The 20,275-nt window shown below is 39.0% G+C and overlaps 1 protein-coding gene across 3 annotated transcripts in view; it reads right to left on the bottom strand.

Annotated features, from left to right (window-relative positions):
• LOC116295253 (dystrophin) overlaps positions 1-20,275 on the bottom strand; it is a 62,309-nt gene that overhangs the window by 18,095 nt on the left and 23,939 nt on the right. For all 3 annotated transcript variants that reach the window (XM_089032191.1, XM_089032190.1, XM_089032192.1), the window contains 19 exons: positions 18,900-19,073; positions 15,090-15,239; positions 12,660-12,971; positions 11,181-11,532; positions 10,434-10,558; positions 9,840-10,118; positions 8,932-9,112; positions 7,658-8,041; positions 7,254-7,477; positions 6,554-6,712; positions 6,162-6,332; positions 5,559-5,734; positions 5,008-5,158; positions 4,646-4,849; positions 3,870-3,995; positions 2,992-3,256; positions 2,627-2,769; positions 1,198-1,530; positions 318-472 (listed from right to left, as the gene is read on the bottom strand). In XM_089032191.1, coding sequence (XP_088888317.1) covers positions 318-472; positions 1,198-1,530; positions 2,627-2,769; positions 2,992-3,256; positions 3,870-3,995; positions 4,646-4,849; positions 5,008-5,158; positions 5,559-5,734; positions 6,162-6,332; positions 6,554-6,712; positions 7,254-7,477; positions 7,658-8,041; positions 8,932-9,112; positions 9,840-10,118; positions 10,434-10,558; positions 11,181-11,532; positions 12,660-12,971; positions 15,090-15,239; positions 18,900-19,073 — 4,064 coding nt within the window. The remainder of the gene's footprint in view (positions 1-317; positions 473-1,197; positions 1,531-2,626; positions 2,770-2,991; positions 3,257-3,869; positions 3,996-4,645; positions 4,850-5,007; positions 5,159-5,558; positions 5,735-6,161; positions 6,333-6,553; positions 6,713-7,253; positions 7,478-7,657; positions 8,042-8,931; positions 9,113-9,839; positions 10,119-10,433; positions 10,559-11,180; positions 11,533-12,659; positions 12,972-15,089; positions 15,240-18,899; positions 19,074-20,275) is intronic.

Raw genomic sequence — 20,275 nt, 5'->3', positions numbered from 1 at the left:
ACTGAAAAGCTGAGCGGAAGTCATATTCAGAGTCCAGCGTGAAAACGAAAGAAGTACGACTAAACGATTTAAATCCAGGTGTTGAAGTTTGTTGCGAGATGTGATTGTCCTGGTGAGTGTAGTCCGACACTACGGCACCCAATATTTAGCATTTAAACAGGTTTCTGAGGGGAGAGGGGGAGGGGGTATTTAAAGAACCCATCACCTAGATCGATAAAATCAAGTTCCTATTTTAGACCATTGTTTTGACCTTGACCTTTGACCTAAAACAACGTCTAGCAAATTAATATGAAAATAGGGCAACAGAAAGTTCGTACTTTGTCTTGACGTTTTCCCATCGTTCTTTCAGTTCGGACATGTTGTGTCTCAAGGCAGAAGCCTCGTAGGTCGGGAATTCCTGGATTAGATTATCTCCGCATTGCGTGACTGCTGTAATACTTCCTCTCCAGGTCTCGAGATCTTCCTCGAACCCCTAAACACAAGACAAGACTTTAATATCAAACTGGGCGGGGGTATCACATGGTCATCTTGGTGGTGATGTGGTGGTGGTGTGGTGATGGTGGTGATGTGGTGGTGTGGTGATGGTGGTGATGTGGTGGTGTGGCGATGGTGGTATGGTGGTGGTGGTGGTGAGGGGGGAGCTATCGATCCCTAAACATAAGAAAACTTAAAGTTAACGTGAAACTGGGCGTTCCTATCATATGTTCATGGTGGTGGTGGTAATAAGGGGGAGCTCCTTAATCCCTAAACACAAGAACGCGTGACGTTACCACAATACAAGGCATGGATATGACATGGTTATGGTGGTGGTGGTGATAAGGGGGAGCTCCTTAATCCCTAAACACAAGAACGCGTGACAAGAACGCGTGACGTTACCACAATACAAGGCATGGATAAGACATGGTTATGGTGGTGATGGTGATAAGGGGGAGCTCCTTAATCCCTAAACGCAAGAACGCGTGACAAGAACGCGTGACGTTACCACAATACAGGGCATTGATATGACACGTTTATGGTGTCGGTGACAGTGTTGGTAGTGTTGGTGGTGGTCAGTGGGGAAACGCCATGCTCTTCGCTACTAAGATACTTTCAAGTCGGGAAGTATTCCTTCCCAATCCACCCTTCTTCCCTATCTTGACCCTTCAGCAGGGGAGATCACGTGGGAAAGGGATATTCTTCCATCTTAGTGCTCTATACCTTGTGCTTGTTAATCTGCTCATCTAAATCACTAACAGTATAATTATAAGGGTTCTCCTCCTTCTTTAAGTAGACTTCCGCCTTGCGTAGCCACTCCACCAGTTCCTCTCGTAACTCCACATATCGTTTCCATTCTTCCAACAAGTAATCGATTTGTCCTCGCCAGACTGTCGACTTGTCTTGGACGTTCTCCCAGTGTTCCTTTAGTTTGGTGACTTTTCGATCGATGATCATTTTGTCTTCGTGGTTTTCGGCTTCTTCCGACAAGCTGTGGCCCATCTCAGCGATCTCGTCTCGTAGATGTTGTTTGCTCTTGAGCTGTTCGTCCACGGACTAGGGGAGATGGATTAAATACGATAAATAAACGGTAGAGACGTTAATCAATAACAGGGACGGGGATAAGGGAGGATCAGGTGGGACTACAGACCTAAAACTCTCTCTGGGTAGCATGGGTGGCGTTCGCGCCCAGCGCGTCGTCTTTCACCGCTGTGAGACCAGCGGTCGCCACATGTGAATTGAGTCTGTTTGATGTGTTGTTCTCTCCTATGCTACGAGGGTTTTCTCCGGTTTTCTCCCTCCGTAAAAATCAACATGTGAGTTGAGCGTTGTGTGCATAGAATATTAAATGTAGTGGTAGTGCGTGTGAGTTAAAAGTGTCCCCAATTAGTGCGAAAGCGCTAAAACGACTAAACACTTAAATAAAAGTGATTAATTCTTTTCTGCAAATTTTGCCATTAATCGCGCACATATGAGAACAATTTGACAATCTGGATGTTGAAACCATGTCATGTTTTGTGATAACTTCAAGTATTATTGTCGTTTTAAGACTCTAATACAGCTTCTCATTTATTCCATATAGGTAGCTGTCCAATTATTTTCTTGATTGGACACGTCTTGTTGACATGGCATTAATTAGGTAGCTATATAATTAATAGGTAATGCGATTTCATGCTCCCCCATCAAGAAATAATTAGACTCGAAAAATTCCTCTGACTGCCAAATTGAACTCGGTCTACGGCCTCATCCAATTTTGTCAGTCCTCGGAATTTTCCTCGTCCAATTATTCGTTAATTGGACAGCATGGAGTCCTATTACATATACTTATAGTACACTCAACAAAATTACTCGACTCTGATTGGTCGAGAGGAGTACAATTATAGCGTTAATTTTACTCCGTAGGAGTACCGAATAAAGTCGCTATGGCAACAAGGCCAAAACAATGTCAAAACAATTATTTTCTATCATTTTGTACTTAAAAAACATAAATAAAATTTTAAAGCCGTAAGAACTAATCTTTTTTTATGCATTTCAGTTGCACGATGGACTGAAAATCGGCCGCCAAATAGACAAAGATGAACGGCGTCGCTTCGAATTTTTTACTGAAATTTTGTTGAGTGAACTATAAACAAAAAATTTCCTATACTAATACCTTTTGTTTCTCTGCTAAAGCAAAGATCTCCTCGCTGTCGGACAGAATGATTTTCTCTGTTTTCATCATATCAGTGACGTCATCTAACCAGACGTGTAGTTCTGATACAGCCTTGTCGAACTTTGGCCAGGGGGAATCACGTGCTACAGTAAGGACAGAAAGATATGAAATAAGAATGGGAGGAACAATGAAAGGAAGAAATGGAAAAAGAAAAAGGAGTGCTAGTAAAATGAAATGATATAAGATGAAAGACCAAAAGGTTAAAATGCACCAATAAAATAAGAAATGAAAAAGAAAAAAATGGAGTAAAAATGTGAACTAACATCACATGGATTTTAAAATATTACAATGTCTTCAACACTTACTATCCCATCCATCAATACTTGATTCAGTCTTCTGGTTCACTTCAGACACAATAATATCCTCATGTACTCGCTTAGTTCTGTTAGCGAAAAGAGAGGAGGCCTGGGTAGCAATTCGTGCCCAGTCCTCATTAAGGAGTTTGACTTTGTTTTCTATTGGCTTAGGAACTGAAGCCGACTCAATTTTACTATCCTGCCTCAAGGCTGTCATAGTTTCATTGACGTTGTCACGTGTTTGTTGTCTGGCTCGGAGTGATTCGTGTACGGTCTGCAAGACAAGAAACAAAGTTGACACATTCATGTACTTTATTAGCCGTGAAAAAAACTGGGCCGAGTTGGCACTGCAGTGCATTTTGGGACTGTTTTTTAGGGACACTCCCACAATGCACTGCAATGCCAACTAGGTCCAGTTTTCTCCTTGACCTCGGAACATGTAATACTGAGGATTTTTTTTGAGGAGCAGAAAAAATGCAAAACTGAATGTTTGCATGAAAAGTGATTTGTTCTGCAACATGGCTGCCGAACTCCTTTACTGAGATCGGTAAACGGGATGTACTGGTGGTCTAGCTTGGGTACGAAGAAAACCATATAAAAAACATGGCGAGCAAAATGTTTGTACTCAAGCTAGACCATAATGCACCGTGTTCGCATTCTCATAAACTGAAGCATTTCTTTACAACGTGGCTGCCGCAAAACCTCTAGCATTACTAAGGTCTTTTCTGATATCGGTATGTAAACAGATTGTTTTGAAGACGAACAAAAAAATTGTACCCATGCTAAACCACGATGCACCATGGTCGCTATCTCAGAAACTGAGCCTTTTGAAGCAAGCATGAAATGTTGCTTGAGAACTTAAAATCTGCTTAAGAAATGATTTATACCTTGGGATCGATGATCATTTCTTCGGTGTTCCCGGCATCCTTCAGACTCGCCTGGGTCTCCAAAAGGTCACGTGTGGTTGACGCCCACAAACTAAGCTCTTCAAGTTCACTGAGAAACTTAGTCAACTGACAAGACAAAAGTGAACCAAAATAAATCTTTCCATGATACTACTAACAATGCCTATTATATTTTCGTCTAATTCCATTCATTTCTTTCTTTCTTTTCTTTTTTTCTTTTTCCAATAGATTTTTCAATAAATTTCAACCCTCGTTGGGAATTAGATTTCATGCTTGTGTTATTTTTAGTTTAATATTAGGTACTGAGGCAAAAATTTTAACTTGTCTTTCCCCCATTTCAGACCATGTGTCTGAGAATAAGATTGTTTGTTCTAGTTTTATCCACATTCCTGTGTCTTATCATGCGCAACCATAAAACAAAGATATGATACTCTAGGGAATGGTACTCTTTCCCCATTTCAGACCATGTGTCTGGGAGTAATATTCTTTGTTCTAGTTGTATCCACATTCCTATGTCTTCTCATGTGCAACCGTTAAACGAAGAAATGGTTCTCTAGGGAATGACACCTGAAATCGGAAAACATTACACCAAAGGTAGGCTTCACGAATTTGCAACGTCCCCTGTGATTGGTTAGGTTTAGGGGTGGGGTTGGGAAAAGGTCATTGTTTTCTATTGTTCTACAAGTGTGCTTCAATAGGATCATGTCTTGCAAATTCGTGAAGGACGACCCCCAAGGTAAAAATGTCTATATACTCACCCTAGTAAGTTTATTTTCAACAGCTCTTCGTCTAGTGAGCCCATCCATGCGTAGTATCTCCCATCGCGCCAACATCAAGTCTAGCCGTGTTCGTACCATGTCATGGTTGGGTTTGGAGAAGATGGTTCTCGTCAGAAGACGTTCGCCGGTTTCTTTGATAGACTTGACTGAGTCGTCTTTAACATCGATTTCTGCTTCCGCTTCCTGTGTAAGTCAGAAAAAATTATGATATTTTTAAGATGCAAAGAGGCGAATGCACTATCGCTGCACCACCCTTGATTCTCCCCAAGGAACACGGTCCGAAAATAATGGGACCATTTAAACTATTCTTTAGCCTTGAACGTCATTCTTGACTTTATTACCTTTATTTTCTTCAGCTGTTCTTTCAGAGCCTTCTCGTCCGCAGATGGTGCGTCTTTCTGTTTTAGAACAGCATCAGTTTCATCCATCCATTGCAGCAGGTCGCCGCTCTCTTCCATAAAGGCTTGAATCTGCATTTCTTCTTCCTTGAATCTAAAAGCATCATTGTTATTAGTAAAAAGCTTGTCCCAAGTATGGTCTTTTTTGAATTAATTAAAACAACATCAGCAACAACAGGAGCAACAGCAACAGCAACAACAACAGCAGCAACAACAGCAGCAACAACAGCAGTAACAACAGCAGCAGCAACAACAACAGCAGCAACAACAGCAGTACCAACAGCAGTAACAACAACAGAAGCAACAACAACAGTAACAGTAACATCAGCAGCAGCAACAACAACAGCAGCAGCAACAACAACAACAGCAGTAACAACAACAGCAACAATAACAACAACAACAGCAGCAGTGACAAGAGCAGCAGCAAGAGCAAAAGCAGAAGTAACAACAAAAGCAACAGGAACAAAAACTTAACTAAAGCCGAAGACTTTTACCTATTTTTCCTGTCATCGACATCAGCTACAACCATCTTCCATCTTTTATTAATGCCAGACACTTTATCCCTCAACATCCTGGCTTCCATGGCGTTGGACTGACGGATTATCTCATCTCCCATGTTATTCACTGAATTGATCATGCTTTCATGCGTCGAGATGCCATCTTCAAGACTCTGGTAAGACATTACAAAACAGTTTAAGATATTGGTTTCCATGGTTACACAAAATTATCCTTTGTCTTACTTTTAGTTGTCATGACTACCACTACCGGTTGTCATGGTTGCTTACAATGTTAAGTGTACCGCTATCTTTTTTCACTCAAAGAGATGTTGTCGTTAGCGCAACTACTTGTTGCCATGGAGGTGCATGGTGTTAAGTGCACCCTTATATTTTTGTTCATTAATGACAGTATTATGGTTACCACCACTACTGGTTGCCATGGTTGCGCACAATGTTAAGTGCTATCGTTACTGCCATTAATTGTGACCATGGTTGTGCATGCTGTTTAGAGCACCCTTATTTTTGTTCACTTATTACAGTGTTATGGTTTCCGCCACTACCGGTTGCCATGGTTGCGCTTACGGTTTACTGCACCCTTACCCTTTGTTCACTCATGGCAGCATCCACATTGAGGTCACCATTAGGCATCTTACTGTCTGCAAGGATTCTTTCGACCCTGTTCAGCCAGGATGTTAAGTCTTTGAGGTCGCAGTGGAATGATCGCCAAACGGTCTGCGCCTTCTCCCATCTAACCATGCGCATTTTGTAATCCTAGTAGAGAAAATTAAAACAAATATTATGTGATTGGTCTTGCGGTGCCGTGACCTTGGCGTGACTGTGACCGCGCAGTGCTTATGTTACCGAGTGTTCCGGGTATTTGATTGGATGGAGAGTAAATTCTCGTGCAATGTGATTGGTGTAGGCTATGCTTTGTGCGTCACGACGGTGTTCGTGCCGCCATCTTTTCACAGTCATATGAAAATGTTGTATACCTTGTTCAAGTTGTTCCAGTCTAGGCGTAGTTTGCTAGCACTCTTCTTCACAGCATCATATTCTCTATCATCGGTACACTGTTCATGGGTTAGTGTTTCACTGCGGTTAAAGACATCTGATGCCCTTGTCTCTATATTCTCCATCTTATCGCCAATAGACTAATAAAAGAATAACGAGATTAGAGTACAGTGTTTCTCAATAGCACGCGCGGAATCCTAGAAAGTAGGTTTTGGTGGACGTCAATCAAGGTGTTTCCATGATATTTGTGCCGTTAAAAAAATAGAGGGTTTTTTACAATGTCATGGAAACACTTTGACGAAGAAAATAAAAATTTCCCAAAGTTGATATTTGCACAATATAAGTAAATAAAACTAATAGTATTAGAATTATTGACTTCCCACCAACATCCTTTTTTGTCGCGACGGCAAATTGCACGATTCCCCGTTTGGTATTAGCCATTCCATAATAATAATAACAATTTATTTACAGTCGATAACGTAGTAAGTGGACGCCCAATCTTCCGAGCAACGAGGCTTATGTTAAAAACGCTCGAAAAAATCTCAAAAACCTCCACCATCCCGCGCCCCTCAATTCACCCCACAATCCTTTGCGGCACGAGTTCGTTACCAGTCTTCTTGTGAATAACTAAACCCCTTTATTTAAACCCCTGTTTTTGAAAAGAAAAGTAAAATAACGTACCTTGAGTTTGTCTTCCTGGTTCGAGAAATCTTCATAATCAGCTCCCTTCAATTCTGCAGAGTTCAGTGTGTTGTAAATCTCTTGCACCTCGTCCGACAGCTTGGACATATCCTCGACTAATGACCATCCTACTGTACCCTTACCTCTCTCAGGTGATGAGTAGAGGTACGTTGTTATCCATCTTATATTAGCTAGTCGATGTCTGGTAAAGACATCTTCTCCTTCTGGATGAAACATTAAACAAAAGGTGATGTAAGTAAATATACTTTAGTGAAATGTTTTGGTAGATCTTGATCGAAATCTTTCTTTTTCTTGTACGCCGTAAAAAAGAGCACCGAACGAGGAGTGATGTTGTAAAATACATACATATATACTTCAAGTAGTTTTCTTCTTCATCAACATACCTTCAGGTACCATGAATCCACTGCATTTCAAGTCCTTAGACTCCCCAGGCTGGTCCTTGCCTATCCACGTGTTACAATCAAAGTGATAAACCTTGCCAGACTTACGGTCCTGTACATAAATACTCCTAACATACCAGGCTGGTTTAGGACCGGAATTATCATGCCATATCTTAATCTTTGTCAACTCCCCGAGATTACGGACATCAATTGTGTTGAAGATGTCCAGCTGGTCACGTCGGAAAGGTGTGACGTAAGTTTCGGATTTGTTGAGTTTGATCTCGGGTGATGATCGGCCCTTGTCGCCATAAACGACGAAGGAGACGTTGGCACGTGTGTCGGCATCTTTGACGTCACCAGTGTGTACGACCACGCGGTAGGAAGTGACTGCCAATCAAGATAAAAGATGTTATTTTGTCATCGAGTGAAAAGGGGTACATGGAAAAAACGGCAAATGTCTAAATGTTGTCTCGATGATATTCATGACAATGATTCAAAGCTGTGGTGGCGGTGGTGGGTGGTAGTGACGATGACGGATGATGGTTTGATACTAAGTGTGGTTGTAGGGATTATATATGATGGTGATGATATATGATGATGGTGATGATATATGATGATGGTGATGATATATGATGATGGTGATGATATATGATGATGGTGATGATATATGATGATGGTGATGATATATGATGATGGTGATGATATATGATGATGGTGATGATATATGATGGTGATGATATATGATGATGGTGATGATATATGATGATGGTGATGATATATGATGGTGATGATATATGATGATGGTGATGATATATGATGATGGTGATGATATATGATGATGGTGATGATATATGATGATGGTGATGATATATGATGATGGTGATGATATATGATGATGGTGATGATATATGATGATGGTGATGATATATGATGATGGTGATGACATAATGTGGAATGATATACGGTGATGATATGATGATATATATGATGGTGATGATATATGATGATGGTGATAACATAATATGGTAATGATATATCATGGTGTTGATGATGATATATATGGTGATGATATATGATGATGGTGATGACATAATATGGTAATGATATATGATGGTGATGATATATAATGATGGAGATGATTTTGTGGCAATGAAAAAGAAAGTGGGAATTAAAAAAACCGGAAACTACGAAAATGAAATTGCAGAGAACGAAAAAAAGGAAGAATATAAATGAGAGGAAAACGGGACAACACAATACAATAATATTTCATTCCTCACCATCGTCTTTTGGTTTCTTGTAGTGTTCAAATCTACTGTTTATTTCCCGTAGTCTTCTCTTGATCCTGTTAGCCTCCAAAGGAGTAATGATTTGAATTCCTTCCTTGTCAAGCTTTTCGATGTCACTAATTACCAGTCCATACTTCTTTCTTTGTTCTTCTAGCTCTTCAGCGCTAAGATCCTGCACAAACATTAATAAACAGATATATGGTTTTAGGATTTTAGGCGGCTGGAAAAGAGTAGCTGGAAACCGACAGAGGGCAAAGCCAACGACAAGAATTCATGGGTTTCATTAAGGGTCGGGGATCGGGGATTGGGGATCGGGGATCGGGGAATGCTCCGGTAAACGAGCATAATTCTCCAGCTTAAACTACCATTTATAGCTAGTAATTTCTAAAATGTTCACTAAGACTCTCCGGCACGACTTTGTCCTATCAATATTTCAAGAATGTTTCTTAACCAATCAGGAGCGTTATTGTTATATTTCCGTTATTCTGTGGTTAGAAAGCCCATTCTGATTGGCCAAAGAACAATAGAACATTCCTGGAATATTTCTAGGTGCCCTAGGTTTTTCAATTCTCACTGTGATACAACCGCTGTGATTTTGAAATTTTAAATATTAAAAATCCTTCACCTTTCCCTTCCCCCAAATCTAGACCTCTTACTTTACCGTTGGTATGTTAAATTACCTAAATATTTAGACTGCGAGCTCTATTTCCCTTGGTCACTGTCCGTCTGTCTGTCCATGTCGATTGGTCGAGGAAGATTGGTTACGAGTCAAAAGTCCTCCCCAGCCCCCTCCCCCAGTGACTTTTGACTTGTAACCAATCTTCCTCAACCAATAGACATAGAGAAATAGAGGGACTTTATAGAGGGCAGTCTACTAAATACTTTACGAATTCATTTACCTTCACGTAGCGTTCTGGTTTCTCGTCTCCCTCATATTTCTTCAAAGAATTATTGATCTCTTCCAAATTGCTTCTAAATTGATACCAGTTAGTTACGATTTTTACAGCTCGCTTGTTGCGATCTACGTCATCACAGGCCTTCAACCATCGCCCGGACAAGTCGAGTAGTGAGTGACGTATCGTGTCGCTGCTCGGTGAGTCACGTGACGTGACGCTCTTGCTTTCTTTGAGGATGGTCTCGACACGTGGTTGAAGGCTGTGTAATTTTCTTTCTGCTTGCTGTGAAGATCAAGAAAAAAGTGATACGTTGTATTAAAAGGATTTTTTATTGAGGGAAATTCTTTTTCATTCTTCTCTATTTTTGCTTATAAATATTTTTGAAAAGTACGTATTCCCGCCTATTGTTTCTTTCTTAGGGTAGCATGGTTGGTATGATTCTTTCACCGCTGTGAGTCGGGTCGCTACACTTATTGATTATAGCTGTCAGCCAATCAGATTGCGAGATTACGCTCTGTTATCATAAAACCTTGTATTCAAGACACCAAGGCGGTACCATCTAATCATTACAAGTATGACCAAGTTTACATGTGTTACCTGTATTTTGTCAGTGATCTCGTAGCTTGCGGTTCTTCGTTCTTTAGGGCGCTCGATGTCCATAAGAAGTTCTTCTAATTCCTTGACTTCTGTGATAATTCTTTCAAGCCTGATCTCAATGTCATCTGAAAATAACGTGAAAATAACGCGGATTAAAATGCAATGTAAAATCATACTAAACAGCAATAACAACAGACTTCAAACTGGTTTGAAAACAGGTTCGTTAAAAATAACATTACTCGAAAAGAAAAAGAAAAGAAAAAGAAAAAGAAAATCAGGTGTGTACACACAATGAGGCTTCTGCTAGTACGAAAGGAGCGCAAAGTGTGTGCAGAACTCAAAACTCCACACTCGATCTGCAAAGGCGAAACTACATAGATCGCGCCATTGCCAAAACCACTCCACCTTTTCGTCCTTTCATCGGCTTAAACATCTCCTTTAATACCGGATACATCTTCTTAGTTAAAATAGCTGCACCCCCATGACCAAATGCCCTTTACCCCCCGGCCTCCCGGTAACATCTCATACCTGACATCGCATACGTCCTGGTAGTAATTGTCTCTTCAAACATCGATTACCCGTCTTCTGTACCCCCATGACCAAAACCCCTTGACCCCCCGGCTCCCCGGTAACATCTAATACCTGGCATCGCATACGTCCTGGTAGTAATTGTCTCTTCAAACATCGATTACCCGTCTTCTGTACCCCCATGACCAAAACCCCTCGACCCCCAGTAACATCTCATACCTGGCATCGCATACGTCCTGGTAGTAATTGTCTCTTCAAACATCGGTAGCCCAGCTTCCGTACCCACATGTTCCTCCGTACGCACTAACTCCTCAGTAACACCGGGACGACTAATCATTTTACGTTCCTTGACTATAACCTCGGTATCTACACGACTCTTATACTGACTCCTTTTGACCGAGTCTAATTCCTCTTCTAAATCAGAGATCTTGGCTTCAAGGTCTTCCCATCTTCTATCGAGAAGTCTTCTATAAGGCTCCATTACGTTACGTCCATTGGATACGAACTCGTTGCTGTTTTGTTGGATGAGTTGGAATTGTGGTTCGTGTTTGTGGACTTCTTCTTTCAGGAGCTGTAGGAAAGACGGTTTGTGTTCAGTAATGCTTGGCATTTTTAAGGGCATGAGAGTTAAGGCGGTAAGCCGTGTGGGATAGGCTCGGAAATCATATAAGAACATGCGTAATAGGCATGTACTACTTTTCGTGGGATTCTACCAGCTCACTAGATACACCGTGCTGACGAGGCCCAATACAGGCAAAAACAGCTGTCCACGGTTTCTAGTTGAGCTGGCTCATTTTTTTACGCGAATTGACTTTGAGAAAGGCCCATTGGCCCTCTTCTTCAGTCGTTTTATACAAGGCTCGTAATTAACATATTACGCATGTTCTTACATTTAATTTTCAAGGGCGTTGAGCTTAAAAGAGGAAAAACATTTGATGCGCATGCTGAAGAGGACCTTCCTTGTTTTTTACGAGGATAACACTTAATAATGGATCAAGTTTTGCGCTACTACTCAAAGCGCATGCTCAATGGATCAAAAAGTGGCATCATGGGTCGTAAAAAATGCTATATTTTGGTATATTTGATTTGGATCTTGAATATTTAATGAAAATTGTGCTGGATAAAAAAATAAAAAATAATTATAGCAATTTTTATAACCCAGGATCCCACTTCTTGACGCTTTGAGCATTCGATTACAGTGGTAGCGCGGAACTCTTAACACATGTATATTGGCTAACAAAGCTGTGGCCCTCGTTCCATGATCAAATTAGAATTTAGAAGTTGATTTTTATCGATGGAGGTCGAAAACCGGAGAACCCGGAGAAAAACGCTTGAAGCACACGTGAGAACCAACATTAAATCTATTCAAATACGACACTGAGCCCGGCGGGACTTGAACCCGGGTCGCATTGATAAGAGGCGAGCGCTATCATAGCTGTGCCACCCGTGTAATAATAATATCGATGAAAGAAAAAGGAGCGGGAAAAAACTTCAACTATGCTAAAAATCGAATGACATTTTGAATGTAATTTGGAATTTCCTCACATAACACACACATTAAAAGACATCCATGATTTTCTTAACAGAAAATTATATTCAAAAAAAAATTATCATGAAAATCATGATGGCTTCCTAAATCTCATAGATGTTTTTTGATCTTTTTTTCTGTGATATACACGCACCACTCGACAGACTCACCTCTAGTTTCTCCTTAGCAATTTCTGGCTGTTCAGTATGCAAAGAGTTCAGCTCCTTACTCATCTTGTCAAGCCAACTATTCAGCTGATCCACAAGTTTTTCAAAGTCTTTGATTTGAGTCTTGTATTTAGGAAGTAGGGTTAATCTGTGTTCTAGGAGTGAACTCAAGTCCTCCCATGTGTTGTTTAGACGCGTAAGTCTATCTTCAAGGGACTCAAGTTGACCTGTCTCGCTCAAGTCGACGAGTTCTCGCCCTACTTCGGTCAGACGTTGGACTTCGGACAAGTGGCCGGTTACTTCCTTGATTGTATTCTATGAAAACAAAAATTTACCAAAATATTATACAACTGAATTTCTTCATATGACAGTAAAATCAGTTCATGTCTTTGAGTGGTTTTCTTACTAGTGGGAATCATACGGTATTAAGGTACGACATGCCATAGCACTGAAATGGTTTCCTATAAGAATAGCTTTGAAGTAAAACAAAAATGAACCAAAAAGTTATATAACTGAATTTCATCATATCATAGTAAAATCAATTTATGCCGTAGAGTGGTTTTCTTACGAGTGGGAATCATACGGTATTAAGGTACGACATGCCATAGCACTGAAATGGTTTCCTATAAGAATAGCTTTGAAGTAAAACAAAAATGAACCAAAAAGTTATATAACTGAATTTCCTCATATCATAGTAAAATCAATTTATGCCGTAGAGTGGTTTTCTTACGAGTGGGAATCATACGGTACTAGTAAGGTACGACATGCCATAGCACTGAAATGGTTTCCTATAAGAATAGCTTTGAAGTAAAACAAAAATGAACCAAAAAGTTATATAACTGAATTTCCTCATATCATAGTAAAATCAATTTATGCCGTAGAGTGGTTTTCTTACGAGTGGGAATCATACGGTACTAGTAAGGTACGACATTCCATAGCACTGAAATGGTTTCCTATGAGAATAGCTTTGAAGTAAAACAAAAATGAACCAAAAAGTTATACAACTGAATTTCCTCATATCACAGTAAAATCAGTTCATATCTTAGAGTGGTTTTCTTACGAGTGGAAATCATACGGTACTTAAGGTACGACATTCCATAACACTGAAATGGTTTCCTATGAGAATAGCTTTGAAGTAATTTAACGAAAATGAACCAAAACGTTATGCAACTGAATTTCCTCACTTTCACAGTAAAATCAGCTCATACAAGTGGGATGTCGATGTCGTAACACTGAAATGGTTTCCTATGAGAACAGCTTTCGTATGGGGGAAACATACAGTACTGACTTACAGCAAGAATACGAAACGACATACAGTAACATTGCAAGGGATTCCTGTCGTCGTCGTCGTTGCCGTCCTGCAGCTTAAGGTCCCTAATAGGGTACGAAAGGGTACGTCTACAGTATAGTTAGGAATTTGCTGTATCGTTTGTCTCTCGTAAGAAAACCACTCTAGCGATAAGAGCTATTACCAGATGAGTTCAAGATTCTAAGCATTGATTTAAAAGATAAAAGATACAAGTCTTACAATCCTAAATTAAATTGCACGAATATGGATGAATTTAGACGAACGCCTTCTTTAACGACAAACTATTTTCAGCGGATTATGATACGATGTTATTGAAATGTTTTGATTTATAAAGTAAAAAAATAAAACGTGTTTTGATTCCACGCCTTCAAGGTGTGTAGCGTATCATCTTCTTTAGTGGGTTATCTAGTGCTGGTTGTGTGTAAATCAGATTTATATTTCCTGTTCGAGTAGCACTAATGATCATGACCTCCTTCAAACTTGCCAGACGGCCAAGAATAGCCGAGAAGCAGTAGAAAAAACAACAGCGATAGGCACGGTAACGGTAACCAACGAAAATTCTGTTGAGCCAATCACAGCGCGGGAGACAACAGAACACGGCACGACACGGTTACGGTACCGAATGAAAGTTTGAGCCATTCATAGCGCGAGAGAGAACGAAACAGGGCCCGACACGGTTACGGTATTGAATAAAAAATCCTGTCGATCAGTACGAGACAGAGAACGAAACACGTCAGGGTCAAGGGATGATTAGTAGGTGAGAGTTGTTTTCGAATGAGGGATAAACTAATGCAGCCTCTTGTACCGCTTTGAACAATTTTTAGGATGCTGCAACCAGGTTATGACTAGCCCACAGATTAACAGATTGAATTGGAATTTAGGCAATTACGTTTTGCAGAGGGGAAAAACAGAGAATCCGAGGAAAAACCCTATAATTCAATGGAGAGACGTAACAAAGTCTGCTCTCATGTGGTGTCGAGTCCAAGAATCAAACCAAAGACCTCGGAAGACAGAGGCAAATCGTCTTCCGTTACAACATCTTTGATTCTCTGGACACGGCCCTGAATTTAAATCTTTAAACTAAAGTACAATTGTTAAAGTATGGAATCAGGATATTATCCTACCTTGTTCCACTTAATTTCCTCGTCCACGTCTTCAGGGAAACCAGCATCCACTCTTCGTTTAGCTTCTTTTCTAGTTTTTTCTAACCATGTTTCCAATCTTGTCATATCATTTTCGATTCGGCCAGCGAGAGTAAGTGCCTCAGTAAAATCCTGCGTAAAACAAAACGCGATTCAGTAAAGAACATAATAATAATATTAATAATAAACTTTATTTATGTGTCGAGTAACTTAAGCATAGATATACTTATTGAGGACACTATAAACTGAAAATAGAAAATTATGCAAATAAAATCTATATACAAATACAAATACGAATATAACTATAAGAAATACATAAAAAAAAAAGAAAGAAAAAAAAAAAAAAAACTGATTTGAAGGTACAATTTGGTTTTCTCTGGAACCAGGTTTCTCATTCTTGATAGAATACCAATTTTGGAGCCAGCTTTCGAGCACACCTCTCTCATGAAACTCCTACAAAAATAATCTAAGAGCCAGGAGCTTACGAAGACTGAAGTGGAGTGATTTATTTGGTCCGTGAAAAAAAGTTGTACGATAAGGGAGTCAGCAGTCAAAATAAAACAAAATAAAACAATGGAATTACTGTCCACTATTATGTATTATGCTTACTATATTCAAGTTCAAGAGCAAAGTAAAATGAGTCTAGTGTTTAGTAGTTGTGGGGCTGATTAATTCAGTGATTGAAGGAGAAGTTCAAGTAAACAAATTTCCAAAACAAAATAACAAATTTTAGTACATTTTAAATAAGGAACAAAACCGGGTGAAGTTGAGTTGCTAAAATTTCATATCTGATGATCTTCACACAAACGACAAAAGGTAAAGATAATACGTCTTGCAATTGTGTTCGCTTTAGTTTACTTCAGGCTCGTTCAGTTTGTAAGGAAGAAGGGTTGAATTAGAGTAGAGATAGAGATCTATATCACTGCTTCAGCTGATAACTGCAGGGCAAACCTTTGTGACGATAAAATCTAGCACGGATGTCTAAGTCACTTAGAAGGTTAAACTTGACTTGATTAAATTCCTAAAACTCTGAATTACTTCATCAAAATCCTTCCTAAATTATCCATGAAGAAATATAAAGAAAAGCAGACAAAAACTTATATAAAATTACTCACCAAAACAAAGAAAAAGAAGAAAAATTGACAAACTACAAAAATAAAATAAAAATGGCGGGAATTTTGGGTGACGCGGCCGCGTTTTTACCTCCAAGCGCGCGAAATTACGTAATAGCTTCTCATTGGTTGATTTTTAAAACAAAAATTATTCTTTTTTTCTGAAAACGAGAGAAACAAAAGATAATGTTTAATGATTCAAATCTCAAAGTGACTTTATTCAATGGGATGCAAACTACTCGCCTTTGTAATGATTTTTACTGACTGTTCGAACATTTCAGAGTTTAAGGTTGCATTATTTATTTATTAGTTTAAGAATATCGTATGTTTTGTGCCTCTCACAGAACAAAATCTCCAGAGGGTGCTCTTTCGTTGCCTAGGTTACGGAAACAGCACTCGTGATTGTGCGATAACCTTTGATGGTGTTAAATGAAATCTGCAGGACAGAATTACAAATTTTATGCTAAAATTATTCCTGTTGTAACGTAATAACTTGAAAAATAAACAGCTAAAAATCGTCGATTATTGAATAATGTTTTGTAGACATTTCTTAAGCAAAGCGATGAAATTAATAGGAAAAAAATAGTTAAAGTTTACTCGCAAAATTTAGCAGATATATTCACGAATTGTAGTTCAATGTTGACCATAAATGAAAGACTCGTATCGTGTTTGATCGAAAGAAACAAAATCGACAAATAACCTACAAAACTATGTTGAAAAAATAGCATTCATAACATTCCAACAACAACAAAAAATTGATTTTAAAGCACAGTAAAAATGATTTTCCTTGCAGAGTGACTCACTGACAGACTGTGATTTATTCATCCTTTCGAAGTCCAGTTATCAATAATTCGGCCAAGTCAGCTTGAGGAAGATTCTTACTGAATGAAACAGGATAAGGCGGACAGATAAATTACTTAAAGTATCTGTTGCCCCAGACGAATTTCACACTCTTCCATTCACAGTGAGAATATCAAGAGTACCGTGAAACTAATATCACAATGACACCAGTTTTGTCTAAAATGACTAACGCTTCACAAAAATGAAAATACGGTTAACATTCAAACAGATTACCAATCAACACTATAGGAAAACGTTGTTCCTGCATTCCTTTAGCTGTAGCACGCCTCAGAGGTGCGATTCGTCGCAGATAAGGCCCAAGAATTCCCTAAAGAGCGCAGTTTCTCGAGAAATCCAGCGAGACTTATAATTATTCAAATAAATTAGTGAGGAAAAAAATCAACAGATGTTTGAATAAATGTTATCGAGCAGTCTAATCGAGGATAACCAAGTTTCCACGCGACCACAAGCCAAATAAGGACTTCTCTTTCATAAAGTAAAAAACTACTTTCTCGAAAGAAAATCAAGCAGAAAAACACTAGAATTTAACAAATAGACGTCGGTTGGACGCTCGTCAAAACAAATGCTCGCGCTCATAACACAGATAACAATAATAAATCTATGAGAATGAGTATTTTATAGAAATCTTTACGAATATTGTAAATAATAACCTGTTGTCGTCCTGGGATATGTTTGCGAGGTCTGGCAGGGCTTGGGACGATATAGAACGTTGATATTTGTAATTCTGGTCCCTCGTCCATGCCTGTTCGTCTCTCATACCACTTTAACCCGAACTCGGTGGGGAACAGATTTAGTGTTTTTAGAATTAAATGTCAGATATGGTTCACCTTAGTGTTATTGCAGAGAAAATGTCACAGAATCTAACCTTGGGGTCGTGTTTTTGACAGGTGATTTGAGAGTTACAAAGTCGAAAAGAAAAGGAGAAGAGTAAAAACAATTAGCAACTCAGATTTCAAGATCATGCATGGTGCAAAATAATAACCGATTCTTCAATTAAAAACATATGGAAAATCTTCAAAATATTTCGCATTCTTCTAGAATAAACTGAAAAGATTGCTAGGAATTTCTCTCGCTGAGTTGCTTAAGCCCTCGAACAATTTATTTTTCTGCGAATTCTCGTATCTGATTTTTATTGGAATTTAAGACCAATTTGGTATTGTGAGATTATTTTGTTGATAGCGTCGTCAGAAAAAACAGAGATGTTTTGATAAACATACTAGTGTTATTACTGAGAAATGGAAAGTTGTGATTGGTCTAAGCGATGAAATATATTAAACATTTGTGGAATGGGTTTATAAATATGTAAAATATGAATCACGATTGGTTTTCAATAGGATTATAAACAGAGAAATTCTGTTACTATGTTATCGCTCTAGGTGGGAAGGATGAAATGTAAGGCGACCGAGTAGAAAAACCAAAGACAGTGACCCGAAATGTCGTCATTTTTTTTTCTTCCTAAAGAAGCAAACTTGGGACGTTCTAGACATCCTGTTCTACACTTGAAAAAAACCGTTAAATATAAGAGTTAGGTATACGAAGTCGAAGCAGATTGCTTGGAAATTCGCAGGCTGTGCTGACGATAATTCTTAAAAATTTACAACTTTACACGCGTCTTGCAATATTTTCCCCGCCAAATTTTCCAAAGTCGTTACCAGTCTTCCTTGCAACTCTGGCGATTAACTGACTGACTTGCTCTCCCTCCCTTAGTAATGTGTACGAGTATAGGACATTGAACCTGAATACACATAAAAAGAGATACAGAAAGAGAGATGCACGGACAGACAGACAGGTGCGCAGACAGACAGACAGCTTCCAATACCTCATATTTTTTGTTGACTTTGTTGACCAGTTCTCTGTGTTCTTGTTGAACTTCTTCAATCCTTCGTTCAATACCACCTCGCTTGTCTTCAGGTGATTTATCAGCGATCTGCTGCCCGACTTTTTTCACGTGATCCAAATCCTTCCTGGTGCTGACCAACTCCTCCTTGTACGACTGAATTACAAAGAGAAAACAGTGTTGAATAAGTTGAACCCTGTTAATACGGACAATAGGGGAGGTTTATCTAAAAGTAAATGCAATTCAATGACCAAGTGTCCGTAATATAAGAGGTGTCCGTATTAAGCAGGTTCATTTAAGAGTTGAAGCATATCACTGGAACAAAAACAACTGTCCGTGATAATAGGGCGTCCGTATTAAGCAGGTTCATTTAAGAGTAGAAGCATATCACTGGGACAAGAACAAGTGTCTGTAATAACAGGGCGTCCGTATTAAGCAGGTTCATTTAAGAGTTGAAGCATATCACTGGGACAAAAACAACTGTCCGTGATAACAGGGCGTCCGTATTAAGCAGGTTCATTTAAGAGTAGAAGCATATCACTGGGACAAGAACAAGTGTCTGTAATAACAGGGCGTCCGTATTAAGCAGGTTCATTTAAGAGTAGAAGCATATCACTAGGACAACAAAAAGTGTTCGTAATAACAGGGTGACCATGTAAAGCAGGTTAATCTAAGAGTAGATGATTCGAATTACTTCTTAGAGTAGATGCATATAACTGGGACGAAAAAAGTAAATGAATTGTTAACGATAACAAAATGAAAAACCTGAATGTTTTTCTAATTATTCTTAACACCGACTCCAAAAATTCTCCAAACGATTTCTGAGCAACGATAAAAGTTACTTAAATTCTAAACAGAAGTTTCTACATCTCAAAAAGCAAAAAAAACAAAACAAGAAAAAAAAAATTTTTTTTTTGGAAATATTTTTCCGAAAAATATAAATATGATTATTTACCTCTGTAACGACTTTGAGGCGCTCACGAAAGGTTGTAAACATATTTGTTTAGCTTTACCGACCAGCGACGAATAATCCTCAAAACAGTTAGGCACACACAATCTTCTCTCAATAAACACAACAAGCGAATATCTAAATTCGTATCCAAGAATTCGTATAGTTTTTCCCCCTGAGTTTTGAGGTGCTTTATCGACGACTTTGCACAAAGGCTCCTCGACAAAGGTGACAAGACGGGTTGTTCTCCTCAAGGTGAGGTGTCGCAAGTTGTAACAGGTTTTTCTTAGCGCTCCCTTTTTGTCGAATTATAGAGCTCGCTTCAAATAATTAGGTGTTAAGGTAGGGATGGTTTTTTCCTACGCGTTTGAAATAACAATGGGAAAGTATGAGCTACTCACAGGTTTGT

Source organism: Actinia tenebrosa, unplaced genomic scaffold (genome assembly GCF_029948245.1).
Source record: "Actinia tenebrosa isolate PJP-AT-01 unplaced genomic scaffold, QUT_ActTen_1.0 PGA_scaffold1__47_contigs__length_23844297, whole genome shotgun sequence".
In the NCBI taxonomy this organism is placed as follows: Eukaryota; Metazoa; Cnidaria; class Anthozoa; order Actiniaria; family Actiniidae; genus Actinia; species Actinia tenebrosa.
This window is presented reverse-complemented; position numbering and strand designations above follow the sequence as displayed.